The sequence below is a fragment of the Chiloscyllium plagiosum genome, unplaced genomic scaffold (assembly GCF_037043375.1).
Source record: "Chiloscyllium plagiosum isolate Xiang-an unplaced genomic scaffold, Cpla_swu_hap1 HiC_scaffold_19, whole genome shotgun sequence".
Lineage (NCBI taxonomy): Eukaryota > Metazoa > Chordata > Chondrichthyes > Orectolobiformes > Hemiscylliidae > Chiloscyllium > Chiloscyllium plagiosum.
In genome coordinates, this window is record NW_028270157.1 from 34,847,423 (window position 1) to 34,874,870 (window position 27,448).

Consider the following 27,448-nt stretch of genomic DNA (forward strand, 5'->3'; position numbering starts at 1 on the left):
TATTAATTATCATTAATATAACTGACTGTTAGGCCCCGAAGGCAGAAGCAGTAATTGACTCATCAATTTATCTCCACTTTCAGGTATTATGCAAGTTCAAGACATCGATTAAAAGACTATAAATGCACTTTCTAGCTTCACTAAACGCAAAGTGATTTGAAAAGACAAAAAGTACATTAAAGACTAGAGAGAACTGGCATTCCTTTGGTTAAATACAAATACAAGAAATATGTATGACTGAGTTGCTCCATTATAAAATGCAAATAAGGCACTAGTAAAATAAACTACTGGCGAAGATTTAACTGGAAGAGGGAAATTCGCAAGTATGAATAAATCACATTTTTATTCAATACAGATCAGAAACTCAGCAGACTAGTCTCTGTTTAAATGCAAATTAGAAAAAGGATCTAACTAAGCATTTGATGAAGCCACTATATTTTAAACCCAATAAAGGTATCCAGTTCAGAAATTTTCATATTTATGCAATATATGTGCCAGTCCCCTGCAGAAGTGAAAATTAAATTGAATAAACACCTAGTTACATTGCAAGAAATGCAAACCATCACCAAATTGATGGCAGTTTCGAGTGTAATTTGTTGAGCGGCATTTAGAAAAGAAACAGGTGACATCTTCTTCTCTAGAAGCTGCGGTGTTTCTCCAGTGTCAGAATTCAATTTCAGCCTAAAAGTGTCCAGCCTGGTTGATACATGAATTCATTGGTCAGCTACATCATTGCTTGCCCAACAGTTATGTTCAAAATGTTCAGACTTATAGTCATACTTTAAATTATTTGAATGTAGGTTTTTGAAAAAAAAAAGTGCTTGAGGAGTGCAGTTGATCCAAGAGATTTTTTTAAAATGGGATGTAGGTAGTATTAATATGGCCTACATTTATCCATAAATGTAGACTGCAGAAGGTCGAACGCCTGCCCATTTACTTCCTCCCTCCTCAGTACCCAAGGTCCCAAACACACCTTCCAAGTGAAACAGCACTTCACTCAATCTAGTCCACTATATCCACTGCTCACAATGTGGTCTGCTTAACAGTGGGGAAACAATGCGTATACTGGTGATTGCTAGCAGAACACCTACATTTAGATTAGATTAGATCCCCTACAGTGTGGAAACAGGCCCTTCAGCCCAACCAGTCCACACCGACCCTCCCAAGAGTAATTCAGCAAGACCCATTCCCCTCTGACTCATGCACCTAACACGATGGGCAATTTAGCATGGCCAATTCACCTGACCTGCATATCTTTGGACTTTGTCTGCAAAAGAGACCCTGAGCTTTCAGTTGTCTGCAACGTCAACATGTCTTGTCCCCTGGCCAACCTCTCTGTCTCAGGCTTGCTGCAATACTCCAATGAAGTGAAGCTCAGGCTGGAGGAGTAGCACCTCATTTTCTCCTTGGAAACCCTACAGCTTTCTTATCTCAATGTTGAGTTCAACAACCTTAGGGCTCAAGGCACCAGTTACCATGTTCTAATGCCAAGCCCCACACACCAGGCCTTGTTATAGACCATAAGACATAGGAGCAGAAATTAGGTTATTCAGCCCATCCAATCTGCTCCACCATTCAAAGAGGGCTGACAAGTTCTCAATCCCATTCTCCTGCTTTCTCCCTGTAACCTTTGATCCCCTTGACACTCAAACATCTTTCAGTATTAAATATACTCAATGACCTGGCCTCCACAGCCTTCTGTGGCAATGAATTCCATAGATTCACTATCATCTGGCTGAAGACGTTTCTCCTTATCTCCATTCTAAAAAGATCTTCTTTTTACTCGAAGGCTGTGCCCTCGGGTCCTACTCTCTCCTATCAATGGAAGCATCTTCCCAACATCTACTCTGTGCAGGCCATTCAATATTCTGGATGTTTCAATTAGATGCCCCCTCATCCTTCTAAACTCCATCGAGTATAAACCCAGAATCCTCAAACTGACACTGAATGGAAGCAGCATGACTCTTACGTTGCTTTGGTCCAGAATCAGGCCTGAAACATTGGATTTGCATTATTCTTAAGTCAAAAACCTCAATTTGCAAAGGTTACACTGAAACTAAAAGTAGCTTTTTTTTAAGATACAATTTTGGTGTTGATTGTATGTGCCACAGACCAGTGAGAGCCTCATTTAAGAAACAAATTAGGTTACTTATCAATTATCAACATCCTTTTAGAATTCCTGCAATTTCTTTTCCTTCCTAGGATTTTAACATCCAGTGTAACTAACAATCATGCCAAAGGTTAATGCATCTTTTTTACAGTCCCAGGAGATGACATTTTCACAAGATGGTGAAAGTAATAGCAATTTAAATGCTATATTAAGTTGTAGATCTATCAACTACCAGCAATCTTCAACGCCATTTTGGGATTTTAGATCATTTCATTCACCCCCGCATCCCTCAGTTTCAAAGCAGGGATACACAGATTCAAAACTTTGTATTTCTCTTATTCACAAGTTTAAGTGAAGCCAATGGTTTCTTTTTACTAACCATCACTCTCCAATTCCTTAGCTATCTGCACAATAAAGTAACAATGATTTTATATGTGACCTCATCTCATTGAAGTACTTTGGCCAACCAACCAAAACAAAAACTGTCCAAGTGCACAAGGGCTGATACAAAAGCCAAAATACCAAGTTCAGGTCATCCATGTTAGTTTGGCCATCTTTCTAGCACACCTCACCCCCATCATCCACCATGATTAATGATTGTATTGGTCAGTGTGACACACACACAGATCATAAACCCCATGCTGTGCAACCAATGCCACTGAAAACAAAAGAATACTTAAGACAAAGTTGTGACAGCTATTCCAGTACATTAACAAACAACTGAATTGGTTGGATAAGTTCAAAAGAAAGTTAAACATCAGTCTTTTAGTTACTTGATCAGAATTCAAGCATCCTAGGAATGTTAATTTTTACTGCCTAAATTTAAATGAAGTGTGTACAACTGCAGTCGTAAAGGACTCGGTGTCATCTACACCTGCAAATCGTATCTCATCGTTGAATTATTCATCTCAAATTGGGTGAAAGTAAAAAGTGAGACTGAAAAGATTTGTTGAAAAGATTCCTCTTTTTCAGAGATCCAGTATGAAAATTGGTTATGGTTTATTTTTCAACCTGCAAACTTTTGCAGGCTGATTGCATGCAACCAAACTGGAAGGTCTGACAATTGTCCAAAATTGTTTCTCAGTCTGTATCAAGATTTGCCTGGTTACCGCTTAAGAGGCACCAATGCCTAAGAATTCCAACCAGCGTATTTCCCAGCTTCTGCTTCACTACTGACAAGTTTTACAAGCCTGAAGACGTTTCTCCTTATCTCCATTCTAAAAAGATCTTCTCTTTACTCGAAGGCCGTGCCCTCGGGTCCTGTCTAAGGCAAACTATATTCCCCTCACTTATTTACATTAACAACCTAGTACTCATTTTAGGCAGTCATCTCGGAAATCTGCAAAACAGCATTTATCAGAAGGAGTTGCACTCAAAAAAAAAAATGCTTGTTTTGTCCCAAACTTTTGCTACGAAGTCATCAAAAGCAGGTGGTTTTCAACTTCAAATTTCACTCCATGCTGAGTTAGCTGATCTCAGCAAGATTATGGGAGATGCAATACAGTCAATCATCAATATGATAGGGAATGGAAAATCAGCCATAACTACTGAATGAATATAGCATCCAATTACCCTACATCAAGAGCAAAGGAATGGTTGCCAAGTGAGGAAGAGGTGGAATTGGCTCATGTACAATTTTTGTGACGTGATCATAAGGGTGTCATAGAGTCACAGAGATGTACAGCATGGAAACAGACCCTTCGGTCCAACCCGTCCATGTCGACCAGATATCCCAAACCAATCTAGTCCCATCTGTCAGCTCCCGGCCCATATCCCTCCAAACCCTTCCTATTCATATACCCATCTAAATGCCTTTTAAATGTTGCAATTGTACCAGCCTCCACCATTTCCTCTGCAGCTCATTCCATACACGTACCACCCTCTGCGTGAAAAATTTGCCCCTTAGGCCTCTTTTATATCTTTTCCCTCTCACCCTAAACCTATGCCCTCTAGTTCTGGATTCCCCAACCCGAAGGAAAAGACTTTGCCTATTTATCCTATCCATGCCCCTCATAATTTTGAAAACCTCTATAAGGTCACCCCTTTGCCTCCGACGCACCAAGGAAAACAGCCCCAGCCTGTTCAGCCTCTCCCTATAGCTCAAATCCTCCAACCCTGGCAATATCCTTATAAATCTTTTCTGAACCCTTTCAGGTTTCACAACATCTTTCCGATAGGAAGGAGACCAGAATTGCACACAATATTCCAACAGTGGCCTAACCAATGTCCTATACAGCCGCAACATGACCTCCCAACTCCTGTACTCAATCCTCTGACCAATAAAAGAAAGCATACCAAATGCCTTCTTCACTATCCTACCTACCGGTGACTGCACTTTCGAGGAGCTATGAACCTGCACTCCATGGTCTCTTTGTTCAGGACCTTACCATTAAGTGTATAAGTCCTGCTAAGATTTGCTTTCCCAAAATGCAGCACCTCGCATTTATCTGAATTCAACTCCATCTGCCACTTCTCAGCCCATTGGCCCATCTGGTCCAGATCCTGTTGTAATCCGAGGTAACCCTCTTCGCTGTCCATTACACCTCCAATTTTGGTGTCATCTGCAAACTTACTAACTGTACCTCTTATGCTCGCATCCAAATCATTTATGTAAATGACAAAAAGTAGAGGAGCCAGCACCGATCCTTGTGGCACTCCACTGGTCACAGACCTCCTGGATGTACTATTTAACTTATTTATTAAAAGTGAGGCACCTTACATCTGATATGACACTTCCTTAAGAAAGGAGAACTTGTTTTTTTTTTACAAGGATAGAAAGACAAAGGAATTCAGGTCCTTGAATACGCACGTCTTGCATAATCTAAAGGGGTTTTGTCATTAAAAAAAACCTGATAATATTTTGAGGGTGACAAATCGGCAAAATCTATGTGAAATACAAGATAAACCATTATGAATGATCACGTAAACAAACAGTTTGCAAGATGTCAGATCCTTAAATTAGAAAATACTTCCGGTTGGTAAATCAGGATGTCCAGATAAAGAAAAATGAATCACAGGCAGAAAAGGGAAATAACTCATTCCTTTCTGGTTTAAAAAAACTGTCCTCAAAAGTTTACGGAATGAATTATTTCTGGGGAATCAAAATAGTGGTGCAATTTTAAAAATTCTAATCAGGTGAATGATAAAAGCATATCTAAAAAGAAAACAAAGGCTGCTCAGGGAAAAATTCAGCACAGATAAGTGGTGCCAAGTTTCACAGAAATATTTAACGGAATTGTTCTATGGAATTATTTAAAATGAATACTGTAAGGTTATAAAAAAAGACTTCTGCAGAATGACAAACTTACCTTCTGGTGTGGAAGTTGGTTTCTGAGAGTTTGTAGAGCTTAATTTGCTTTTTCTGCTACCATTACTACTCACAGAAAGGCTTGATTGAAGTTTTCTGTGCATTTTTTGAGAGACTGGAGCAGTGAGCTTTCTGTGGTCTGAAATCCCACGTGTGACCCCATTGTGAATTCCATTTACATTAGTCAGACTCATGTGGCCATTTTGTAATTTGCCAGTTTCCCCCTCAGTCTGTTCCAGTGCTGAAGTAGTTGGCCAAGGCAGTGATTGAGGTTGAGCTGAAAGAATATATGAAAGGAAGACAAAAGAAAACTCAGTTTCATTCTCCAAACAATAACTGACTTGTGCAATAAAATCAATATCAAAGATAAACTCCTGCAGAAATCCTTGAACATAAACTTTCAACTCAACACTAGAGATAACTGCTGTGGAATAATTTTGCTTTCTAAAAATGCTAGAAAGCAGCATTAGTTTCAATACAAGTTAGTGCACAGTTGGTACATAGTGAAAACAACTGAATTGACTCAAAAAAATTGAAAACAGCAAGAACAGTTATTCTGTAAGTGCCAAAGTTTGCCTTTTTTCAGGAAGCAGAAAGCCACACAACAGTGACGACATCTCAAAAATACTTTCAGCTGTAAAAAGCTTACAAGATTGTTATTTCTACTGAATAAGCACAAGTCTTTTATCAATCTAAGTTTGGTGAAATTTCAAAGCATAGAATCAATTCCTGCGGAAACAAACATTTCAACAATATACCATCTATAACTTGCACTTGCATAGCATCTGTAATGCAAAGAATTTCCCAAGATTCTCCATGGCAATGCTTTGAAAAAGCTTTGATACTGTTCCACAAAAGGATACAAGAGGACATTTGACCAAAAGTCTAGTCAAAGATGTAGGTTTTAAACTGCAATTCAGAAGAGGAGGGGTAGAGGGCTCAAGAAGTTAAGGTAGGGAACTTTAGGCTGTGCACCTAAAGCAGATAAAAACAATAGGCATCATTAGTGGAGTAACCAATACAAGAGATACAGCAAAGGCCAGAACTAAAAGGAAAACTTCGAGGGCTGAGGGATTGGAGGATGTTGTGGTGGTGGCTAGGGAGGGGTGGTGGGATGGGGTGGGGGATGCAGTGGAGGAAGCAAGGCCACAGTGAGACCCTCCCTTAATCCTCTCTGAATCTGACCACCTCAGCATGCTTCGGATCCACATCCCTTGCCCCACTCTGGACCCCACTGCCTCTCCTCCCATTAGGACTCTCTGTACTCCTTCCCCTACCCCAGAGCAGAGCCCATTGCCGCTCAATCGCCCAATCCAACACCCACCATTCTCTGTCAGACCCAAATTTCTTTTACCTATCCTGACCTACACTAAGCACTGCATAATGTACTTAGACCACTTTCCAACTTGTATCACACAATGTGCCTTCCAACTCACTTTGCATCCTGCAACCCACCCAACCTACTAGCCCTTAACCCCTCACTTACCATTGCAGAGCAGCTGTCAAAGTGTCTCAATGGTGATTCTGAACCTTTAAATGTCAGAATACAACAGCTGGTTGCTGTGGAAAGCAAGTGACGTTTGCTCTCCTCTGATAGTTCTTCACTATGTGAGAAGTGTCAAAAAATGAAGTACAGAACTGCCTTTCTGAAGGAGGCGTGATCAGAACCTCCTGCCAGAACTGCAGAACTCTTGCCTTCATTAAAAAAAAGGGGCAGAGTAGCAATCTATAAGAAATTAGCATTCCTTGGAAACTTCAGCCGATGGTATCCTCAGAATTTACTAAGCTACATAAAAACAAACATGAATCTGGGCTGGCAATTAGATTATTGTGCAATCTGCACAAGCTCAACAATATTGTTTATACGCTTAAAACATAACCCAAATACACTAACTAGGTCATGTGAGAACTATAAAAAAGGTTCTATGAAATCAAGGTGATCACCAACCTCATACAGAAGCCTTTCCTGATGAAGGGTTTATGCCCAAAATGTCAATTCTCCTGCTCTTCGGATGCTGCCTGACCTGCTGTGCTTTTCCAGCACCACACCCTTGACTCATATAGAAGTCAGTCAAGAAACATTTTCAACAAATGTTGAAAGGAAGGAAATGTTTAGAAATAGGTAGTTAGCATTCTGTTAACCTTATCACAATCAAAACTAACAGCAAATCCATGATTATCTTCTCTGAACCAATTTAACAGCATTCATAAGACAACAGTGAAGCAATAAAAAGGAACATTCAGCCAGCATGGACCAAATCTAACATGGAACAATTAGACCACTCACCTTCACAAATGTGTCCAACCCAGTTAAAACTGACCAGAGTTTGCATTTATCAGATTAAAACCCTCACACCCTTCTTGGTAGATTGTACATCACAGCTAGTACACAGTTCAAAAATATTCAATGGGGAAGTAGTTTAATAATCAACAGAATCCCACATGTTTTATGTAATTCCAGGGAGCCAACCTCCCATCAAATCAACACCACAATATATATCATGTCTGAAATTCTAAATCTATGTGGATAACCAATTATCTACTGATCAAACAGATAGTTACCAACAACTTTGTTGATCCAAAGTCAAAGCCAGATATTCCAGGATGAGAAACGTGTAGAGAATTAACACAAAGACAAATATCTCATGCACATTTTAGTCTATCCTAGATAATGTGAGGGCAGTACTAGATGCCAGTATTGTAAACCTTACGGAGCAGACATTTCTACTAGTGAGGAGCAGAAAATTCAGAAATACAGAGGAACCTCAATTATCCAAACGAGATGGGCAAGCAGTATTTCATTTGGATAACTGATTATTCAGATAATTGATTCAATGCCTCTCCTATGGGACTCTGAAGTTTTCTGAAGTTTCCTTTTTCCTCGCTCAGCCTGCTTTGCTCCCTCTCTTTGTCTCAGAGTTTGTTTCTGAGCAGACACACACCTATTTGTAAGGGACCTGCAGCATTGCTGAAGCCTCTCTCCAACGCTGCTTCACTTCAATGGGATTGACAGCGTGAGCACTTGTTATGTCCTCTCCCCTGTCTGTATCCCAATCATGAGTCAGACTGGTTTTATTTCCAAAGTGGAATTTACAGACATATTTGCAAATACATTCTATTTTGCTCAAACAAAAACACAATCTGCAGGCAGTCAATAAATCATGTAATATTTTATAAATTCCACTTTGGAAATAGAACAGGTCTGACTCAAGATTGGAATACAGACAGACTCTAACCTCACACCTTTAATGCACTGTCTAAGCTGAGATGTCACTGTTTTTTCTAAAACCTTAAGTTATCTCGAGAATGTGACTGAAAAGTAGTTTTGGGATTTAAGTGTTAACGAACCGAAACCTGAAATCCATTCAAAAGATGAAAGACCTAACAGCAACCTAGCTTTATTCAATATATCATTTTAGTTGCATGACACTAATCTTTTGCTACAAATTCTGTGTCTTATGGTCCTGCTCCACAGCTACTTGATGAAGAAGCAGTGCTCTGAAAGCTAGTGCTTCCAAATAAACCTGTTGGACTATAACCTGGTGTTGAGAGATTTTTAACCTTAATTAATGGAGGCACTCCAGAACAGCTATCGTAGTTGATAGCTAACTATGCTACAAAAATTTCTTGAAATAAGACACAGTGTTGATAATCAGCTGCTTAAAGTTTTTTTTTCAAAAAATCATTTTCTGAACTATAGGTGGCTGAGTCAGTGAGGTATAATACTTCATTTCCTAATACCTTGTTCATTTGCAGGATTATAATTATAATTTTTAAAGGTACATTCCAGCATTCAAATCAAAATATCCTGTAAACAACAAAAAAGTTTCATTTGAAAAAAATCTGAGGGCAGAAGGAGAGAAGTCTTCTGTTGGTTTCACAATCATGCTATTTTTGGATAATTAGTTGTGCAATTTTATTAAAGTTTTTTTTTTAAAAAAGATGGAATATTTCAATTGGTAAGAAAACATTTTCACTGCAAAAACCATTCCAAAATGATGTTTTATATCATCTTCATACTCTGTTTTGGAACTACTCTATGTAGAAATCATTGGAAAAAAGTTTGTAAAATGTCAATCATAAATATATGTGAACAATCAACTGTTTACAGTCTCAAAATACAAACTCAAGAAAATATTGAACAGAATGCAACTAATTTTAGAATTAACTTTGAAAAGCAGTCCTGTGTTTCAAATTTGCAAGACACAAACATCTGCTGTGAACTTTACGAGATTTTCAATATTCCCATAACAACAACAACAACAACAGATTAACTGACCATACTTTTATTTTGTATACCCTTCAGGGGGAAAGTATAAATGTAAACACTGCGGTGACTTTAAAGTACACAACTGGACTTTAGAGGGCTCAAGTCCAAAACATCTGGTTGATCATCTATAAAAGTGGCTAGCAATTGACAAAGATAAAATTTCTCCCATTGCATTTGTAATTAGAAGCACACATGGCCACCATACAAAATACCTTGCCAATGATTAACTTCCCAAATTCAAAAGCATTTTGTGGTGTAAGATCAGAGCTTTACATTGGAACATTTTTACCCATTCCTCTCATTCTTGGATGAAAAATGTTGGCATCTACACTCAGGTAGCGACCTATTTTACAATTCAGATTAAAAATAAAGTTCTGGCTCCTAAATTATTAACACGTGTTTGTGACTCTCCAACCTCATAAAAACAAAATTAATGACTTTCAAATGTTTTCCAGTTACAGAACCACCCTTTGCTGGGCATATAGAAATGCTCCTATTTAAACATCTCCAAGCTAAATGACATTGCTCAGGCAGAACAGGGAAACATTGTCTTCAGAAAACTTAAGTTCTCTATATCTTAAATCACAAACAGATGTGGAAAATAACTGTCCACAAATTTATTCATATTCAAAGAAAATACTGCTTGAAATAGGTGACTTAAATTTAACTTTCAAAATGCTCCTGTAGTCTACTTTCGAACAGCACACAATCATTCACATTCTTTGTCAGCTTTTCAATTTCTTCAAAACAAAATGGATGAACTGACCACTTGTTTTTCACATTCTTCATAGTGCAACATTTAAAGTCAATAAGACTATGCCTTGCACATGGCATGCACAGCTTTTGTTACCAGTGCCACATCATGATTATAAGGCAAGGAACACCATGTTTCTGAATGTGATAAAGTTCAGCCTTTTCCAAAATTCTGAATGCTGGTGCAAGTGGAAAAAGTGAGTCTTCAATAAAAGTTTGGTATGGAATTTCAGGTTTCTGCTGCAGAATGCACCTCATGCACTAGGTTTGCTGCAACCATCCTTCAAGGATCTACAGGGTGTGCTTGATCTCGAGTGTTAGAAAAAAAACTACTTACAACCCAACAGATCACAAGGATCGAGTGACATCATTACACAGACTTTGAGGAGGACTGGGATGTTCAACCTTATCACTGAGATTCTTATGACATGACAGCCTTATAGCACCCCTCCGTATTAATACTTTCAGGCACACATACAATAGCTTCAAACCTTATTCTGTTTTTTTGAGTCAGACCCTGAACAAAAGGGAAACTGAACCTTCAAGTTTGTGGCGATGAAAGCCAAAAGGAAACCTGAAGTTCGAGAACTTTGGGGAAACTAAAGCTGCTTGAAACAAATGCAAGATAAAGAGCCAACCATGTTCAGATCAGCCAGTGGTGAAGCACAGGCAGAAAATGAAGAGTTGGTCCTGGAGCCGGGAATAAACAAAGTCAGTGGTTGCTACAGCTGGTTTTTGACTGCCAAGCCTGACCCCACAATTCACAGATTTGTCACCAATTGTTCAAAATTAGTGTCAATAGATAGAGACTGCTGGGAGCAGAGCTGCCCAGAATCTGGAGAAATGCACTATTTTGAAGACATTGCCTCTGAAGTCAAGCTGGTCGGGAGCAGTCACTAAAATCAAAATGAAAGGAACTGGAATTCTGCTGATGTTCATTGCTTTGAAGGATTTTGTAGTTGGAATTGGTGCCATTTAGTCCAGGGGCACTGTCCAGTGAGTACATGAAACATATGTTATATTTTTTATTACAAGTTCAATATTCAATAGAAGTTGAATTAGTATATATGTCATGGTCGGGTGTAATTTATGTTGACTGATATTGGATTGTTAAATTAAAGTTATAAGAGGTGAAAAACATTCAGTAAAATTTGTTTTCTGTGCTGATTATAGACGTTTTTGATTTTTTTTTCCACCAGATGTGGGTGAAATTGGCTTGGCCAGCATTTATTTCCATCCCAAATTGCCATTAAAAAGTGATGGTAGTCTACTTTCAGACCAAAGACACAGGAACAAAAGCATGCCATTCAGTCCAAGTCTGCCCGGGCATTCAACAAGATCATGGCCAGTCTGATCATTCTCACCTCCACTTTCCTGTTTTTTCCCTGTAACCCTTGAATCCCATACGAATTGTTAGATCTGATCAAGGATGAGAGAGACAATCGAGCTTTGACAGGCCTTCACAATAAAAAATTCCGCAGATTCACTACACTCAGAACAAATTCCTCCTCATCACTGTCTTGACGCCTTACTGAGATTATGCTCTTTGGTCCTAAATTTTCCCATAAGGGAAACGACCTTTCCATATCTACCCTGTCAAGTTTTCAAACACACATGTATGTTTCGGTAAGGTCACCTCTCATTTTTCTCAACTCCAATGAGTAAGAGACAACCTACTCAACCTCTTCTCATAAGATAGTCCCTCCACACCTGGTATCACTCTAGTGAACCTTCTCTGAACTGCCTCCAATGCCAGTGTATCTTTCCTTTGATAAGGGGCCCAAAACAGTTCAGTATTCCTGTTGTAGTTTGACTATTACCTTGTACAGATATAGCAAAACGTCCATATTTTTAGATTCAAATCCCACTGAAATAAAGGCCAACAGTCCACTTGCTTCCCATAAGAATAGGAGCAGAAATTAGGCCATTCAGCCCATTGAATAGTGGAGCAGACTCAAACCAGTTTCCTGATGAAGGGCTTATGCCTGAAACGTTGATTCTCCTGCTCCTTGGATGCTGTCTGACCGGCTGTGCTTTTCCAGCACCACACTCTTCAACTCTGATTTCCAGCATCTGCAGACTTCACTTTCTCCACCCTTCCTGATGAAGGGCTTTTGCCCAAAACATCGATTTTACTGCTCCTTTGATGCTGCCTGAACTGCTGTGCTCTTCCAGCACCACTAATCCAGAATCTGATTTTCAGCATCTGCAGTCATTGTTTTTACCTACATTCAATCGTGCCTGGTAAGTTTCTCAAACCCATTCTCCAGCTTTCTCTCCATAACCCTTGATCCCCTTGGCAATCAAAATCCTACTTTCCCTTTTACCTCCTTAATTTGAATGCTGGCTTTTTTGAAATTTAAGTATGAAGACTGTCAAATCACTGTGCTGTAGCTTTCTGCAGCCTTTCTTCAGTTAAGTAATATTCAGCTCCTCCATTTTTTGTTGTGGTTTGTGACATCATTCTGCCACTGGTCTTCTTGTGGTTCGGCCTCTTGATTCATACTTTTTATTCTTTCCCACTGACCTCTCACTCAGGAAAGTTTACTTCCTGCAGTAGACTTTAGTGAAATCATTTCTGTCCCCCTTTGCACCAAATTCCCACTTAAACTCAAATTTCCAAAAACATACACACTCAGCTTTCGTGTCACTCTGCTGAAATTTCCTCACACTGACTGTGGGGTGTAGGAATTCCCTTTCTTATATGGATGTGGTTAAGGAGAGAGTGGAGAAGAACTTTCTTTCACTCAGAGGTTTTGGAAGTCTGCACTTCACTGCCTGAAAGGGTGTTTGAGTCAGAAACTCTTGTGACATTTAAGCAACAATTAGAAATTCACTTGTGTTGCCAAAGTTTCCAGGGTTATGGGTCAAGCACTGGAAAATGGGCTTAATGCAATTGGATTTTTGTTGCCTGACAAGCTTATGATGGGCCAAATGGCCGCCTCCTGTTGTGTAATTGTTCAACAGCCTGCAAAGGTAGATTGATTGGTTAAAATGAGTGCACAAAAAAAAAAAAACTGGCAACTGGAATAAAACGTGAGTAAATGTGAACTTGTCCTCTGGGAGAAAGAATTTTTTAAGAAGTTGAATCTTTAAATGGAGAGAGAGATGCAGAAATTGGCAATACTAAGGGATCTGGACATCCTGGCATATGATCAGCAAAATATTAATTTGCAGGAACCACAAGGAAAGTTGAACATTGAGGTTTATGCATTAGGAATGGAATACAACAGAACAGATGTTTTACTGCAGCTGTACACGAGGATGTGGTCTCACCAAGGCCAAGTACGATGCACAGTTTTGGTTTCCTTCTTTGAGAAAATATATATAATTTTAATGAGAAGCAGTTTAGAAAAGCCTCATAAGCCTTTTATCTCAGAAATGACCTATGAGGAAAGGTTGAATAAGTTGGGCCTATAATCACTGGACTTCAGAAGAATGACAGGTGATCATATTGAATTAGATAAAATCCTGAGGCAACTCGACAGGATAAGCACTGAGGGAGTCCTGATGAAGGGCTTTTGCCCAAAACGCTGATTTTCCTCGGATGCTGCCTGACCTGCTGTGCTTTTCCAGCACCACTCTTATCTTGACTCTAATCTCCAGCATCTGCAGTACCCACTTCTGCCTAAGTTAAGCACTGAGGATGTTTCCTCTTCTGAGGGAGACTACAGCTGTGGGATGCAGTTTAAGAACATGAAGGTCTCCTTTTTATGATAGAGATTAGTAGTTTTCTTTTCTCCCCGGAGGAGAACCAGGGGATCTGTGGAATTCTCTTCCCTAAAAAGGCTAGGTCACGGAGTTTATTCAAGGCTGAGTTACATACACACCTGATAGATGAAGGCATCATGGGTTAGCAAGGAAATGTAGAGATAAAGATGAGACAGGAGAATAGATGGATACCACAACAATGATTAGCCATGATCTTGTCAAATGGAGGGACAGACATGAAGTAATGGCCTACTCCTGCTCCTGATTCATACACTTCATATGATCTGAAACATATAAAACTTATGTGGTCAAGAAATAGGTTATAAAGTTACTTTTCACAGGAGATCAGAATTCAAAAGAACTTTACTCTATAAAAAGGTCTAAATGAAAAAAGTTATTTATGGCATTTTCAAATATTGAAATTTGGATCTCGGGAAGTTCTTCCATCAGATTTTGAGCACAGGGTGGGGGATTGTTAAAAAGTGTAAACGTGAAACAGGAAGCTCCAGCAACTTATTGCTTTATATTGGCATGAAAGTGGGTGATGAAACAGATGATCAGCAGGTGAAAGCAAAAACTTTGTGAAGTTTAAAAACGGCATGCATTTAAATACTCTTGAAGTATTCTTAACTATACTCTTCAGCTTTCAGAATTTTACATTTATTTACTATTCAGCCAGATTGAAACTGAAACCAATGACTACTGTTGCTGTAAATATTTCCAATACATTCTCACCTACAAGGAAATTAAAGAATAGCCAGAGAGCATCAAATAGATGCAATTTGATCAGACACGTTCTACAATTGTGAAAGTTGCACTTTAACAAAAGAAATTAAGTTAGTTTTCCTTCCTGCGTCTCTTGGGAGCACACACCAGTCACTTAAGTCTGTAAATACATGGATGTAAAGCATGGGAAACACACTTGTCAAAAGACTTTTAAAGATCGATGGGCAAGCTTGAAGAACTTACCTAAAAGGGGAAAGCCATTTTAGCCCTTGGACCCTTGTTTCAATGGTATCAACCATGATCCTTTGAATGGCAAAGCAGGTTAGAGGGGACAAATGACCTACTCTTATTCCTATGGCTTTATAACTGCTCTAGAAACTACATCTGTACACTAATCTTTTCCACATCCCCTTCAATATGCTGAGAACAAAAATGTCCAAATCAAGCTCAGATTTCAAATTTGTAATACATTTAGCAAACATTTGATGACAATTCCAAACCCCCTGCACTTTGTACACGGGAGCAGAAAATTGACCCTACAAAATAAACCTTTGCAGAGACAGACATTAAAGAAAGAAGCATTGCAGTGAGCAGCTGCAAATGTCAAGGATAGTATCACATTGATCTATATTATATTTTGCTGCCCTTTGCTGTTGTAGATGTAGCTAGCATCATACATCAATCCAGATGGACAAATTCAGTAGCACTTACATCGAACAGGAAGAAAGGAGATTTTCATTTTGAAATGCAATAAGAATTCTCCTGCACTTATATACATCAGTTTGACATTTTCATAAATTATTAAGCCCCAGTCAATTTGAAAGTAACTATTGAGTCACATTCACTTTTTTGCACCACAGATAAGCTTTGAAAATAATTTCACAAATGTGCCGTATATGTAGCTGGGTTGGTGAAGGTAGTATTTGGAATACTTGCCTTCTTTGTCAGACCACGGAGTATAGGAGTTAGGACATCATGTCGCAGCTGTACAAACCAATGGGAAAGCCTCTTTTAGAATACTCTGTATAATTCTGCTTGCCCTGTTATAGAAAAGATGCTGTTGAACTTGAGAAGGTGCAGAAAACATTCACAAGGATATTGCTGGATCCGGAGGGTTTGACTTATAAGGACAGGCTGGGATTTATTTTCCCTGGAGCATCAGAGGCTGAGGGGTGACCTTACAGAAGTTTATAAAATCCTGAGGGTCATAGATGAGGTGAATAGCCAAGGTCTTTTTCAAAGTGTAGGAGAGTCCAAAACTGGTGGGCATGGGTTTAAGCTAAGAGAGGAAAGACTTAAAACAGACCAGAAGGGCAACTTTTTCCACACAGAAGGTACATAGAACGAACTGCCAGAGGGAGTGGTAGATGCAAGTACAGTTACAATATTTTAAAGCTATTTGGATAGATACATGAATAGGAAAGTTTTAGAGGGATATGGGTGAAACACAGGAAAATGAGACTAATTAAGTTTGGGATACCTGGTTAGCATGGATGAGTGGACCAAGGGTCTGTTTCTGTGCTATATGGCTGTGAGTACAGCAAAATTAAACCGAACAAATGTAACCACATCCGCTAATTGTATACTTTATATGACAAACCACAAGAAAATTGCAGAACCATGAATGTAAATTGAACAAGTGGTTGAGAATATCAGAATTGCTAGAAATAATATTTGTCGAAGAAACATCAAGGCTGTGGTTACTTCATGGTATAAAGTTTCTTTCTCTCCCAAGTTCAAACTTTCCAGCCCTCGACAGAGATAACAAACCCAGCAAGTCAATTATCCATTGTTTTACAGATTGCTACCTAGATGACATAGTTCCTTCGACCACAGACTTTCATGTGAGAGGAGCCCAGAGTCTGACAAAATGGAGGCCAAACCCACTTATCCAAATAAGAGAACAAAAAGGTTCTTCCAGAAAGTAAGCAATGTGGTGACCGCACTCCCCCCTTCCCCCTACACCCAGAAGCCTATCTCTTGAAAACTGGTCAAATTGAATCAAAAACTGCAATTATTTGGTCCAACGCACTCACCAATCCCTAAAACATAAAATTAGGTGGATAAGAGGAAAAGTGAACGGAGGAAAACTCTTCAGGGTTGCCAGCTTTGGCTCAACATCCCAATCAGCTGACAGGGATGGAAGAGATCATTCTGGCAAGTACCATAGACCAGGCCATTCCATCCATCAAATCCGGGACCTGGAAGCCTTCTCACTTGTTAAAGGTCCTATGTGTACTCTGACCATTCTAACTGTGTTATTATGGAATGGTCACAAGTCAATGAAACCCTTCAAAGCTAAGCCACCTGCCATTCCTTGTCTAAGTAAGGTTACCCCAATAACATCTTACTGAAGTATTGAAGTATCTACCAATTGATATTTCACTTAAAAAGCAGCATGGTAGGCAGCAGGGAAGACAGAACCTTTAGTATTATGGCACCCACTGCATAAATTGAGGGACTGTTCCATCTTACAAGATGTTCTAATGTTTCAAATTAGTTTCATTAAACCAGTTATTGGAATCCTCTCTCTCAAATATATTATCCCTTGATGCAGCCACATAAATCAAACCTATAGCATGCCTAAACAACGCCTTTTAAACTTTAATTACAAGTCACTCTGCTATAATGCGTGTTTCGTCAGCATGAATTGACTATAATGCGATCAACAAATGGTGGACGTTGCTTAGATAATGCAAACTTTCTGAGCGGATATAGCGATTTTCTATTAGCAATCTTCTACAGCGCAATTTTCTGCAGCAGTTTCCCATAGTGCAATTTTCTATAGCATGAGATTGTACAGGAACACAACTGTTGCTTTATAGCACAAGGACCTGGACAGTTTAATTGTAAAACAGAAGTTGAGTTAACTTAATTTACAGGCGTGATTATAGAAAGAGTTGATAACCAATCTAAAGGTTCCCCAGTTCTCAAGTTAAAATACCACAACACCAGGTTATAGTCCAACAGGTTTAGTTGGAAATGCTAGCTTTCAGAGCACTGCTCCTTCATCAGGTAGCTGTGGAGCAGGATTATAAGACACAGAACTTATGGTTTCATGCAAGTTAAATGATTTATTGAACAAACATAGATTGTTCAAGCACCCAAAGGAAACCCACATAGACACAGGGAGAACATGCAAACACCACAGATGGATACCCAAGGCTGAATCAAACTAGAGTCCCTGATGCTGTGAGGCAGTAGAGCTAATTACTGTGCCATCATGCTGCCACCTAACTTTCCTTCTGGGGTCTCCACGATTGCTGATATTGTAAAATGTTCTCTCTCCTCTTGGACTGTCCATGTACTTTTCAAATCTTCCATCATTACCTTCCTGATCTCTTTGTCCTCGCAAACAATCAATCAATCAATCACCAATCTCTAACTACTCATCTATCTTTTGGTATGCTGTCATGTGGAAATCCATATCATCTATCCCATCACTGCATGTTTGAATCTCTCAATTACGCTTTTACCCCCCCAAAGAAGTGAAATAATCCATATCATGGCACAATCCTTTCTCATTCTTCCCAACCTGTAAAATAGCCTTGACCACAAGTCACTCCTACTAAATCTTGCCTTTTTTTCCCTAGTGGGAGTACTGCAAAAGGGGTGCTTTGATGTTGTTTCATTTTGGAATTTATAAATGAGTATTTTGGAACTAATGTCGTTACATTTTCACTTTGTGTTTATAAGTCTGTGTTAGAAGTAAATGGTTTGGTTTGTTTTATTTTATTGTTTCTTTCAGTTAATAAACATGTTTTATTGTTAAAACAAAATCTGCAACTTTGTGTGCTTATGTTTCAGCGAGATGCTACCTCATTAAAACAAAAACATTTATCAATCCACATTTCAGTCTGGGATCTGATTTGAATAATAATAATAATAATAATAATAATAATAATAATAATAAATCAGCTGGGACCGTAATATTTGCAGATTAAAATGGGTGGAGAATTGTATAAGGCAAACAGATCCCACTGCAATACTCCAAGATAAGATTTATTGCAAACCCTCTTTCAACAATCCAACATTGTCCAGTGCTAAATATGAATATTTTATGAATTACACTTCCTCAAAAATCAAAATCAACCATACAGATCATCCAAACAGCATTTTAAAAAACCCTTAAATTCTGAAAACTGAAAATAAAACAGAAATTACCAAAAATATATAGATAATACAAGACCTCTACAGAGAAAAGTTACCACTGCAGTTTGAAGTGGTCTTTAAAAGGCTTTTAACCACAAAGAATTTGTAAATGCTGAATGACCAGATGGGCATTTTTATTTATATCTTCAGCCACAACCCCTTCCCTATGCAATCTGAGCACACATTAGTAAACCATTTCCCTATCTCCACACCAATGTTCATCATATCAATCTCTTTGGAGGTCCATTAAAAAGCACCTAAATCTCCTTCCAAACCAACTACATACCCTTGCTCCAATTTTGCTAAAGTCACTCTGTATCCCTTCATCCTCTTGAAATATCAAGCTATCAACAAATTCTCTGTCTTCTCCATGTCTTTGAATGTAATGAACACCCAACTGAGTGCTAATCTCTCTGAAAATTTCTATTCCCAAAACCTCTAAAGCCAGCTCCTAGACTGAGCAGAATCTCTGACATTCCTGTTTACATCTGGTTAACAACCCCAAACAGGGTACTCAAATTCTATGACGTCCACCTGGCTGAACTCCTTACAATCACTACAATCATCAGTTTAGTGATCAATGTCTAAGGCATGTTCTGTAATTGCACCTATAATAGGGCCCTTTTAATCATATCCCAACCTTTGAGATGTTGAAACAGTCAACCACACTACGTTCGTCCACCACCATTTCTCTGGTGTATCCACAGAGGAACTGATCTTGCATTGCTCTACCTTTATTTGTCTGCCACACAAGACTTCTACTCACTTTTGAACAAACATTTCATTCACAACACCCCTATCTTCAACAACTTTATTTTCCTATATTAAAACAAAGAACTGCAGATGCTGGAGATCTGAAACAAACAGGAATTGCTGGAGAAACTCAGGTCTGGCAGCTCCTGTGAGAAGAAAGCAGAGTTAACATTGATTCCAGTGACTCTTCATCAGAACCTTATTTTCCTTTATTGTATGATGCTGACGATTGAAACAATAGCAATGGGCAAGTTCTGAAGACAACTGGAATTGTCTTTATCTTATGGTAAATGCAGCCTTTAGGCAACATGCTATGATCAAGTTTACTTTCAGTTTGAAGGTGAAAATTGTGGGTCTAATGCATGTGTTTTAAACTTCAATAAGGGAGTATGAAGGGAGAGCCAAAGTAAACTGGAACAACTAGTGAAAAGGTAGGACAAGGGAGCTGCAGTGGCAAACATCATAAAGAAGTATTTATTGACTCGAAGGATGCAACATCCATTGCAAAAGGTTGAGAATTGTCTCAAATCAAAAGAAACACCGAACAAATCTGCGAAGATTTGTGGTAAGATTAGATTACATTACAGTGTGGAAACAGGCCCTTCGGCCCACCAAGTCCACACCGACCTGCCGAAGCGTAACCCACCCATACCCCTACATTTACCCCTTACCTAACACTACGGGCAATTTAGCATGGCCAATTCACCTGACCTGCACATCTTTGGACTGTGGGAGGAAACCGGAGCACCCGGAGGAAACCCATGCAGACACAGGGAGAACGTGCAAACTCCACACAGTCAGTCGCCTGAGGCAGGAATTGAACCCGGGTCTCTGGCGCTGTGAGGCAGCAGTGCTAACCACTGTGCCACCGTGCCGCAGTGATCACATTTTGAAACCCAGTAAATAATTACTAAACCAAAAGTGAGAAATAATAGAGTTTGTGAAAGCTAACTCATAGCAATAAAACACTATGATACAAGTTTCAATAAACATTCAAATTTTTTTTTAAAAGTCAGTCTAGATTTGGTCCTCTGGAGAGGGGCTGAGGAATTGATGGAAAACAAAGAAATGATAGAGATGTTAAAAGAGTGTCATGTTGTGTCTGTTCTCAGTGTTGAAGATGGAGTTCATTGTCCAAAGTTACTTGAAAATCAAGAGACGAACAGAAAGAAGGAACTTAAACAATCACCATTATCAAGGAAAATGATCTTGGAAAAGCAACGAGACCTGAAGACTAACAAGACCTCAGGATCTGACAGCCTACACCCTAGGACCTTAAAACAAAGTGACTACAAAGATAGAGGTATTGCTTATTATCTTCCAAAATTCCTCTGATTCTGGAATAGCCACACCAGATTGGAAAATAGCAAATGTAATGTCTTTGGTCAAACAAGGAGGGAGACAGAAAACAGTAAACAACCAATCATTTAGCCCAACATATGAATAGGGAAATTACTAGAACTATTATGAAGGAAGTCAAAATAGAACGCTCATAAAATCATCGTGGCAGAGTTAATATGCTTTCCATGTCCAAAAGGCATTTGATAAGTTACATAATGTAGGGGATTAGGATTCTTTAGCTAACAGAAGGCAGACATCTTTTAACTCCATTTTGATTTAGCCGTCTCCCGACATCTTCCTCACCTTTGACGGTTTGCATCGTCCTGAACGAGATTTGCATGTAAATGAATCAATTGGAAAACACGGGTGATTTACTGGTGATACTTAATAGATAGAGAGAAAAAACACAGGTGATTTGGTGATGGGAAAACAAGTCAGTTTTGTATCAGAGCACTTCTGGATATTAAAAATATTAGGGATAATGTATCATTTTCATGATGTGGAGGTGCTGGTGTTGGACAGGGGTGGTCAAAGTCAAAAGCAAAGGCAAGCTTTTGGAGCCCCCACTCCTTCCTCAGGCTCCGAAATCTTGCAGTTTAAAGTAAACCTGTTGGACTATAACCCAATGTCGTATCATTTTCAGGTTGTCAAACTGCAACCTGTGTGCCACAGGGATCCGTGCTGGTTCCATAACTATCTATTATTTATGTCAATGACTTGGATGAAAGGACCAAACATAGGAAGGTGGTGGCACTTGACTTGTAATCCAGCATCCTAGGCAAATGTCCAGGCAAAGTGGGTTGGAGTCACACTATTGCAGGCTGGGAAATTTGGATTCAATGAAAAATCTGGAATTAAAAAACTATTGATTTAATAGTGACCATGAAAATACCTGTCACAAAAATGTCCTCAATGGAAGGAAATCTTTACCTGGACTATCCTCACCTGGTCTGGTTTACAAGTTTATAACAATATGGTTGACTCTTAACTGTTCCCTAAAATGGCCTAAGTCGTCACATTTTGAGGGCAATTAATGATGGGCAATATATGGTAGACATACCAGCCAATGCCCATGAACAACTAAAAATAGATTGGCAAATTTGCCAAGGCCACCAAGAATTATAGGAAAGTAAGTTATCAAGAGAAGGTAGAAAGTCTGCAAAAGGGTAGATAGGTTAACAGAGTTGTCAAAAAGTTAGCAGGTGGAGCAAAATGTGTGAAAACATGAACTTATCCATTTTGACAGGCAGAAGATTGATGAAATTACTATTTAAGTGGAGAAATTGCAAAGCTCAGTGGTACAGAATGATATGGACCCGCGAGTACGTGAATCACAAAAGGTTAGTATGCAGGTACAGCAAGTGACCTGCAAGACAAATGTTAGCATATATTGAAAAATGAATGGAATATAAACATAGGGAAGGTTTGCCCTTTGCATAGGACATTAGGCAGACTACATAGAGTGTAATGTGTAGATTTTTGGCTCCATACACAGGAATAATAGTACAATTCCTTGAAAAGCAGTTCAGAGAACATTAACCCAACTCACTCCTGAGATGAAAGGCTTATATATGATAGAAGGTTGAGCTGTACATATTGCAGTTTACAAGAATGATTCTTGGGGGTATTTGACAGGGTGGGTACCAAGGAAATACTGCCTCTTGTGAGAGCAAATAATGAGTATTTTGCATCAGTATTTACTGTGGAAAAGGATATGGAAGATATAGACTGTAGGGAAATAGATGGTGACATCTTGCAAAATGTCCATATTACAGAAAAGGAAGTGCTGATGTCTTGAAACGCATAAAGGTAGATAAATCCCCAGGACCTGATCAGGTGGACTCTAGAACTCTGTGGGAAGCTAGACAAGTGATTGCTGGGCTTTATGCCGAGATATTTGTATCATTGATAGTCACAGGTGAGGTGCCGGAAGACTGGAGATTGGCTAACGTGGCACCACTGTTCAAGAAGGGTGATAAGGACAAGCCAGGGAACTATAGGCCAGTGAGCCTAACATTGGTGGTGGGCAAGTTGTTGGAGGGAATCCTGATGGACAGGATGTACATGTATTCGGAAAGGCAAGGACTGATTAGGGATAGTCAACATGACTTTATGCATGGGAATCTTGATTTTTTTGAGGAAGTAAGAGGATTGGTGAGGGCAGAGCGGTAGATGTGATCTATATGGACTTCAGTAAGGCATTCAACAAAGTTCCCCATGCGAGACTGGTTAGCAAGGTTAGATCTGAATTGGCCATACTAAATTGCCCGTAGTGTTAGGTAAGGGGTAAATGTAGGAGTATGGGTGGGTTTCGCTTCGGCGGGTCGGTGTGGACTTGTTGGGCCGAAGGGCCTGTTTCCACACTGTAATTTAATCTAATCTCATGGAATACAGGGAGAACATGCCATGTGGATATAGAACTGGCTCAAGAGTAGAAGACAGAGGGTGGTGGTGGAGGGTTGTTTTTCAGACTGGAAAGGGTTCAGAAAAGATTTACAAGGATGCTGCCAGGATTGGAGGATTTGAGCTATAGGGAGAGGCTGAACAGGCTGGGGCTGTTTTCCCTGGAGCGGGAGAGGCTGAGGGGTGACCTTATTGAGGTTTACAAAATTACGAGAGGCATGGATAGGATAAATAGACAAAGTCTTTTCCCTGGAGTCGGTGAGTCCAGAACTAGAGGGCATAGGTTTAGGGTGAGAGGGGAAAGATATAAAAGGGACCTAACGAGCAACTTTTTCATACAGAGGGTGGTACGTGTATGGAATGAGCTTCCAGAGGATGTGGTGGAGGCTGGTACAATTGCAACATTTAAAAGGCATCTGGATGGGTATATGAATAGGAAGGGTTTGGAGGGATATGAGCCAGGTGCTGGCAGGTGGGACTAGATTGGGTTGGGATATCTGGTCGGCATGGACGGGTTGGACCAAGGGTCTGTTTTCATGTTGTACATCTTTATGACTCTATGATTCTAAATAGAGATCACAAAGTTTAAGAATAAGGAGTCTGCCTTTTAATTGCTGATGAGGAGGTCTTTACTTCCCTGCCCTCACTGTCTCATTAATTTGTCGAACTCTATTCCCTAGAAAGCAATGGAGATGAGGTAATTGCATTTATTTGAGGCTGAATCAGATAGATCCTTGATTGACAACGCAGTCAAGGTATATGGAGGAGAGGAGCAGACAGGCACGTCGAGATGAGATCATAATCAGATCAGATCAGTCCCAATCTTGGTGCTCCCAGGAGGACCAGTTCCAAAACCGTACAACCCAGATGGCCTCCTTCTTCAAGGACCTCAAATTCCCGCCAGATGTAATCGACGATGCCCTCCACCGCATCTCTTCCACTTCCCGCTCCTCCGCCCTTGAGCCCCACCCCTCCAACCACCACCAGGACAGAACCCCACTGGTCCTCACCTACCACCCCACCAACCTCCATGTACAATGTATCATTCGCCGTCATTTCTACCACCTCCAAACGGAGGCCACCACCAGGGATATATTTCCCTCCCCTCCCCTATCAGCGTTCCGAAAAGACCACTTCCTCTGTGACTCCCTCATCAGGTCCACACCCCCCACCAATCCAACCTCAACTCCCGGCACCTTCCCCTGCAACCGCAAGAAATGCAAAACTTGCGCCTACACCTCCCCCCTTACTTCCCTCCAAGGCCCCAAGGGACACTTCCATATCCGCCATAAATTCACCTGCACCTCCACACACCATCTATTGCATCCGCTGCACCTGATGTGGCCTCCTCTATATTGGGGAGACAGGCCCCCTACTTGCGGAGCGTTTCAGGACCAACCAACCCAACCACCCCGTGGCTCAACACTTTAACTCCCCCTCCCACTCCACCAAGGACATGCAGGTCCTTGGATTCCTCCATCGCCAGACCATGGCAACACGACAGTTGGAGGAAGAGCACCTCATCTTCTGCCTGGGAACCCTCCAACCATAAGGGATGAATTCAGATTTCTCCAGTTTCCTCATTTCCCCTCCCCCCACCTTGTCTCAGTCAAATCCCTCGAACTCAGCACCACCTTCCTAACCTGCAATCTTCTTCCTGACCTCTCCGCCCCCACCCCACTCCGGCCTATCACCCTCACCTTGACCTCCCTCCACCTATCGCATTTCCAAAGCCCCTCCCCCAAGTCCCTCCTCCCCACCTTTTATCTTAGCCTGCTGGAGATAGTGATGGAACCAGGAAGAGCTTTTCCGGTCAGAACTAAAAAAACTGAGCACATTCAACTTGAGGAGCAGGAAATGTCAACGTAATAGTCAGACAACAAACATACTGACTGTTGTTGTTAACAGGTTCTTTTCCCATTACTCACTTTTCAAAACCTGGCCTATCTTGATGAAGGTGAACTCTAAATTAGGGGAGTAAATGTAAAATTATCCTAATTAAACTGATCCTCAAAACACCAGTAATTTGAGTAGTGTCAGTATCAACGTCATCGAGTGTGAGTCATACTCATCCTGCCATGCTTCCAACAGGATTTCCATCCTCGTGGAAAATCCGGACTTTCATAACATGAAAAAAAACAACTTTTGATCTCCGCTTTGATGATGCTGTAACTGTTTTAACACATGCCACTACCTTGTAAATATAACCCCAATGTTTGACCTCCATTAACCTCTCAGAGGTTTTCTTGCATATAAATCAGGAAATTGAGAGTACAAATCATGGATGTGAGGATGGAATCTACACTGATAACTCTGTATAATACGGAGGGACAGCAATAAAAAAAAACTGCAAAAACCTCAGCAGGTCTTACAGCATCTGTGGAGAAAAATCAGAGACAATGTTTCAGCTCCAATGACCCTCTTTCAGAACCAACAGTAGCTAGGAAAAGGTTGATGAAGGGGTGAAAGGGGAAAGGAATAATCAATAGATGGAGATGGAGCCCAGAGAGAGACAGAGAGAGAAAAACAAACAAACTGTTGGGCAGACAAAGGACTAGGTAAAAATCAGTTTGGGATAACAGCAGCTAATGTCAATTGGTTGCTATTGGTAGCAGCCCATGTAGTGACAAGGCCTGGTGTGTGCAGGGTTGGGATAAAGACATTGGAGAAAGTGCTCAAGGCCTAAAATTACTGAACTCAGTATCAACTCCGGAAGGCTGCAGGGTTGCCATGGAGAAAATGCGATGCTGTTCTTCCAGCTTGTACTGAACTTCGTTGGAGCACTGCAGCAAGCCCAAAACAGAGATGTTGGCCAGGGAACATGGTGGTGTGTTGAAATGGCATGTAATAGGAAGCTCAGGGAGTCATTTCTGCAGTCAGAACGCAGGTATTCTGGAAAGTGGTCACCAGTCTGTGTTTCATCTCCCAATGTCCAGCAGTAGGGCTAATAGCAGTACTGCTTTCGTTGGCCTATAGTAATGACCTTGATTGGTGTGTGCAGCATACAATTTCCCCACCTCCAGATAACAAACATTGGAATCATGAAATAAGAAAGAGGATTGTGAATGACTTTGAATGGTAAAAGACAAGTTCATAGAGCCGCTGGATATGTGGCAGATAAAATTTAAAGCAAAGTGCAGACCTGCAACACAGAATTTAATACAAAGTTTGAAGTAGGAAATTTTATAAGGAAGAATGATTGGTGGGGGGGGGGGGGGGGGGGTGAAAATTAACCCAGATTACACACTACTAAGGGGCTACAGAACCAGACAAGCACCCGGAGGTGTATGTGCTCTATTCAACAAATAGTTGAAGATAACATAAAGCATTTAAAATGGTGTAGGTGATCCTGGGTATTTTAAGTAGGGTGACAACTACAAAAATCAAGAAGGTTAGAGTCACAGAGATGTACAGCATGGAAACAGACCCTTCGGTCCAACCCGTCCATGTCAACCAGATATCCCAACCCAATCTAGTCCCACCTGCCAGCACCCGGTCCATTTCCCTCCAAACCCTTCCTATTCATATACCCATCCAAATGCCTCTTAAATGTTGCAATTGTACCAGCCTCCACCACATCCTCTGGCAGCTCATTCCATACATGTACTACCCTCTGCGTGAAAAAGTTGCCCCTTAGGTCTCTCTTATATCTTTCCCCTCTCACCCTAAACCTATGCCCTCCAGTTCTGGACTCCCCCACCCCAGGGAAAAGACTTTGCCTATTTATCCTATCCATGCCTCTCATAATTTTGTAAACCTCTATAAAGGTCACCCTTCAGCCTCAGACGCTCCAAGGAAAAAAAGCCCCAGCCTGTTCAGCCTCTCCCAAAAGCTCAAATCCTCCAACCCTGGCAGCATCCTTGTAAATCTTTTCTGAACCGTTTCAAGTTTCACAACATTTTTTCGATAGGAAGGAGACCAG

General features: G+C 40.3%; 1 protein-coding gene across 3 annotated transcripts in view; it reads right to left on the reverse strand.

Moving 5' to 3' along the window:
* The window catches only part of mdfic (MyoD family inhibitor domain containing), a 51,880-nt gene that overhangs the window by 7,859 nt on the left and 16,573 nt on the right, over positions 1-27,448 (reverse strand). For all 3 annotated transcript variants that reach the window (XM_043709555.2, XM_043709553.2, XM_043709556.2), the window contains exon 4: positions 5,419-5,694. In XM_043709555.2, coding sequence (XP_043565490.2) covers positions 5,419-5,694 — 276 coding nt within the window. The remainder of the gene's footprint in view (positions 1-5,418; positions 5,695-27,448) is intronic.